Source organism: Stomoxys calcitrans, chromosome 5 (assembly GCF_963082655.1).
Source record: "Stomoxys calcitrans chromosome 5, idStoCalc2.1, whole genome shotgun sequence".
In the NCBI taxonomy this organism is placed as follows: domain Eukaryota; kingdom Metazoa; phylum Arthropoda; class Insecta; order Diptera; family Muscidae; genus Stomoxys; species Stomoxys calcitrans.
Window position 1 is genome coordinate 157,126,170 of NC_081556.1, and position 2,909 is coordinate 157,129,078.

The 2,909-nt window shown below is 43.5% G+C and overlaps 1 protein-coding gene across 1 annotated transcript; it reads left to right on the forward strand.

The window, feature by feature from the left end:
• The first annotated feature begins 328 nt into the window (after positions 1-328).
• On the forward strand, positions 329-2,236 carry LOC106087585 (leucine-rich repeat neuronal protein 1). Its single transcript, XM_013252677.2, has one exon. The coding sequence runs from the start codon at positions 724-726 to the stop codon at positions 2,137-2,139; it is 1,416 nt and encodes a 471-aa protein (XP_013108131.2). The 5' UTR covers positions 329-723; the 3' UTR covers positions 2,140-2,236.
• Positions 2,237-2,909: the final 673 nt, after the last annotated feature.

The window sequence follows — 2,909 nt, forward strand, 5'->3', positions numbered from 1 at the left end:
CCCAAAAAAAGAACAATGTTTTGCGCCGTTTAACGTAAATACTTTTTTATGATTCTTCCTCGGTGGGTTTGGTGGCGGCTAGGGCGGTGGAGCGCGCTTAAATTCTAATCATTTCGACGTTGGTTGATTCGATTTGAACGGCCTGCTTTTGCCGCTGTTACTGGTGCGTTGGTAGATCAAGTAACTGCAGGTGCGATAAGACACAGCATATAAACAAAACAAAGCCAAGCAGACCCATAAAAGAGAGGGACTACCTGCCACAGTATGCCACAAAAAAGCTGCGAACGCTCACCGCTGCACCTCGAAAAGCAGCCTGGAAGTTTTCTTCGGTCTTTTGAACTGAACTGAGTTGTACTGTGACGCTGGGTGTTTGGCAGGGATGGGTTGCAGGGCCACAACAATGGCAAGCGACGCTAAACTTATCGAGAAATAACCAGCCAAGATAAGATAAGGCCATCAATGGAAAATGCTATGGATGGAATGAATGAATGGCTCTTAGGTATTGGAATGGCTGAACCGAACATTAGTATTGATTATATTTCCCCAGCAGGTGGAGGAGGCCACTACAGAGTACCGGCCACACAGAGGCGCAAAAAGACGAACAAGCAGAAGCATAAACGTAACTCAACTTAAACGGCACACTTTTATCGGAATTGCGTGAATAAAAAAGTTAATCAAAGAACGAACAAAAAGACAGCACTAAAATTGAATCATCCCCCAGTTATGGTGACTAAGTCCAAAATGGAATTATGCCTGATGGTGGTGGCGGTGGCGGTGATGGCCTTGGGTATGGCTTCCGGAGAGGCTTTGGATTTTAGCGAGTACATTGAGGTGGAAAGGTTCTGCTATCCCGAACAACACAAGAACACTCGCAAGTCCTGCGAATGCATTAACGAAAATTCCCCACCCTGGGGTTTGCGTGTGGTGCATATTGACTGCAGTTTCAAGAATCTCAACACTGAGGACTTTTCCGAAATGTTGCCCTTGTATGCCGATCGTGTCGACCTAACCTGGAACTCGTTGCGACGAGTGCCCATGCTTTCCAGTGACACGCTGCGCTTGCTGAATTTAATGCACAACAATATTTCCTCGCTTTCGAGTCGCAACTTCATCAACGTGGGCAATTTACAGGAGCTATATCTGGGCTGGAATAGCATTCAATCCATTGAAGCAAACGCCTTTGAGGGTCTGGGCTATCTGCTGGTGCTTGACTTGTCCCACAACAACCTGCACCAGTTGAGTTTCCAGATCTTTTCACCCCTCAAAACATTGGAGTCTCTTTCCTTGTCCTGGAATCGTCAGCTGAACCAAAGCGAAGGCATTCAGGAATTGGATTTCTATCAGAACTATGGGCTCAACGTCAAGCTAAGGGCGCTCAAATTGGAGGCCTGCAACTTGGCCAATCTGACGTTGCCACAGCAAGTTGTGCTCAAGGAATTAGATCTGAGACGTAATGGGCTAACAGAAGTTCCCGAACATTTGCCATCCTCCTTGGAAAAAATCGATTTGAGCGAAAACCTCTTTCTGACCCTCAGCGAGAATGACAGCAAGCGTTTGATGCAAATCCATGAACTTTATATGGAGGATATGCCCCGTCTGCACACCCTTGAGGAGAATGCCTTTGTGCCACTGCACTCGTTGGAGAAGGTCAGCTTTCAGAATAGTCGCGGTCTGGCCACAGTACATGGCCATGCCTTTGGTGAGAATGCCACCAGGCCCCCCCATCTACACTCGATGATATTTCGCGGTACTGGCCTGCGCACTTTCAATGCCACTCTTGCTCCGGTATTTTTCCAACTGTCCTCGCTGGATCTACAAGGTATGCAGCTACATTGCAACTGCAAATTAGTCTGGCTCAAAGATCTGGCCTTGGAGACGAATGGCCGCTGCTTTAAGCCCTCACGGCTGCGTGGCATCCTCTTGACCTCGGCCGATCCCAATGCATTCAGCTGTGAACGTTGGCCCCGTTGGGTGTATGGCCTAATCATCTTGGCTTTGATAGTTCTCTGCTCGGTTTGTATCTACTGGATTGTGATGTGTCTAAGGCCGTACGGAAAGGTGACAATGCGACGCAAGGTGGGGCCCGGCAGTCCATATTCTCGAGTAACGATTATGCCGAATCGTCAGGAGTATTACTAATTGTTATTGTATTCAGCCATTATAAAAACACACACAATCTATAGTACATAAATAAATTTAGCTTTAAGTGTTTGTGCATTATCTTCTTTCTACTTGATAAATAAAAACAAAAATTGAGCATACGTATTTAGTGTTTACCCTCCGATGATGTATTAGACCAAAAAAAAAAAAAAAAAAACCAAAACGAAGACGAAAACAACCTACTGAAATGCGCGCCTAAAAATAGATGTTTTTTATATAGAAAATAAGAATGTGATTTTTGTTTATGCCAAAAAATGAATCTGACAAAAAAGTTTTTCCAAATCTTTTGCATATACACAAATTTCTTGAGAAAATCTCTTCGCAAGAACCTTTTTTATTTCCCTGAAAATTGATATCAAGCATTTGGCCATAGACTGGAAAGGCAAAAAGTACAAGACTAGAGTACGCCAATAGACTATGCCAGAAGGTTTGTTATCAAATTCATGGAAAGACTGATTAGCTTGATCAAAATGGTTTGCTGCAACTCACATTAGTTATAAATATATTTGGAGGCAATGGTCAAATGAACAACTAAAAAGGTGTTAAGTTCGGCCGGGATGAACTTTGGACACCCACCACCTCGGGTATATATGTCAACCAATCATCAAAATCCGGTGAAAATTGCATACCTCATGTCTCATAGCAGTTATATCGAAATATGTTCAGATTTGAACCAAATACTAATAATTTCAATTCATTGTTCAATTGTGTATAAAAAAATATGTGCCTTTTTAGTGGCTATATCAAAA

Coding starts and splice junctions, on each gene's coding strand:
- LOC106087585 (XM_013252677.2), top strand. CDS start 724: ATGGTGACTAAGTCCAAAATGGAATTATGCCTGATGGTGGTGGCGGTG.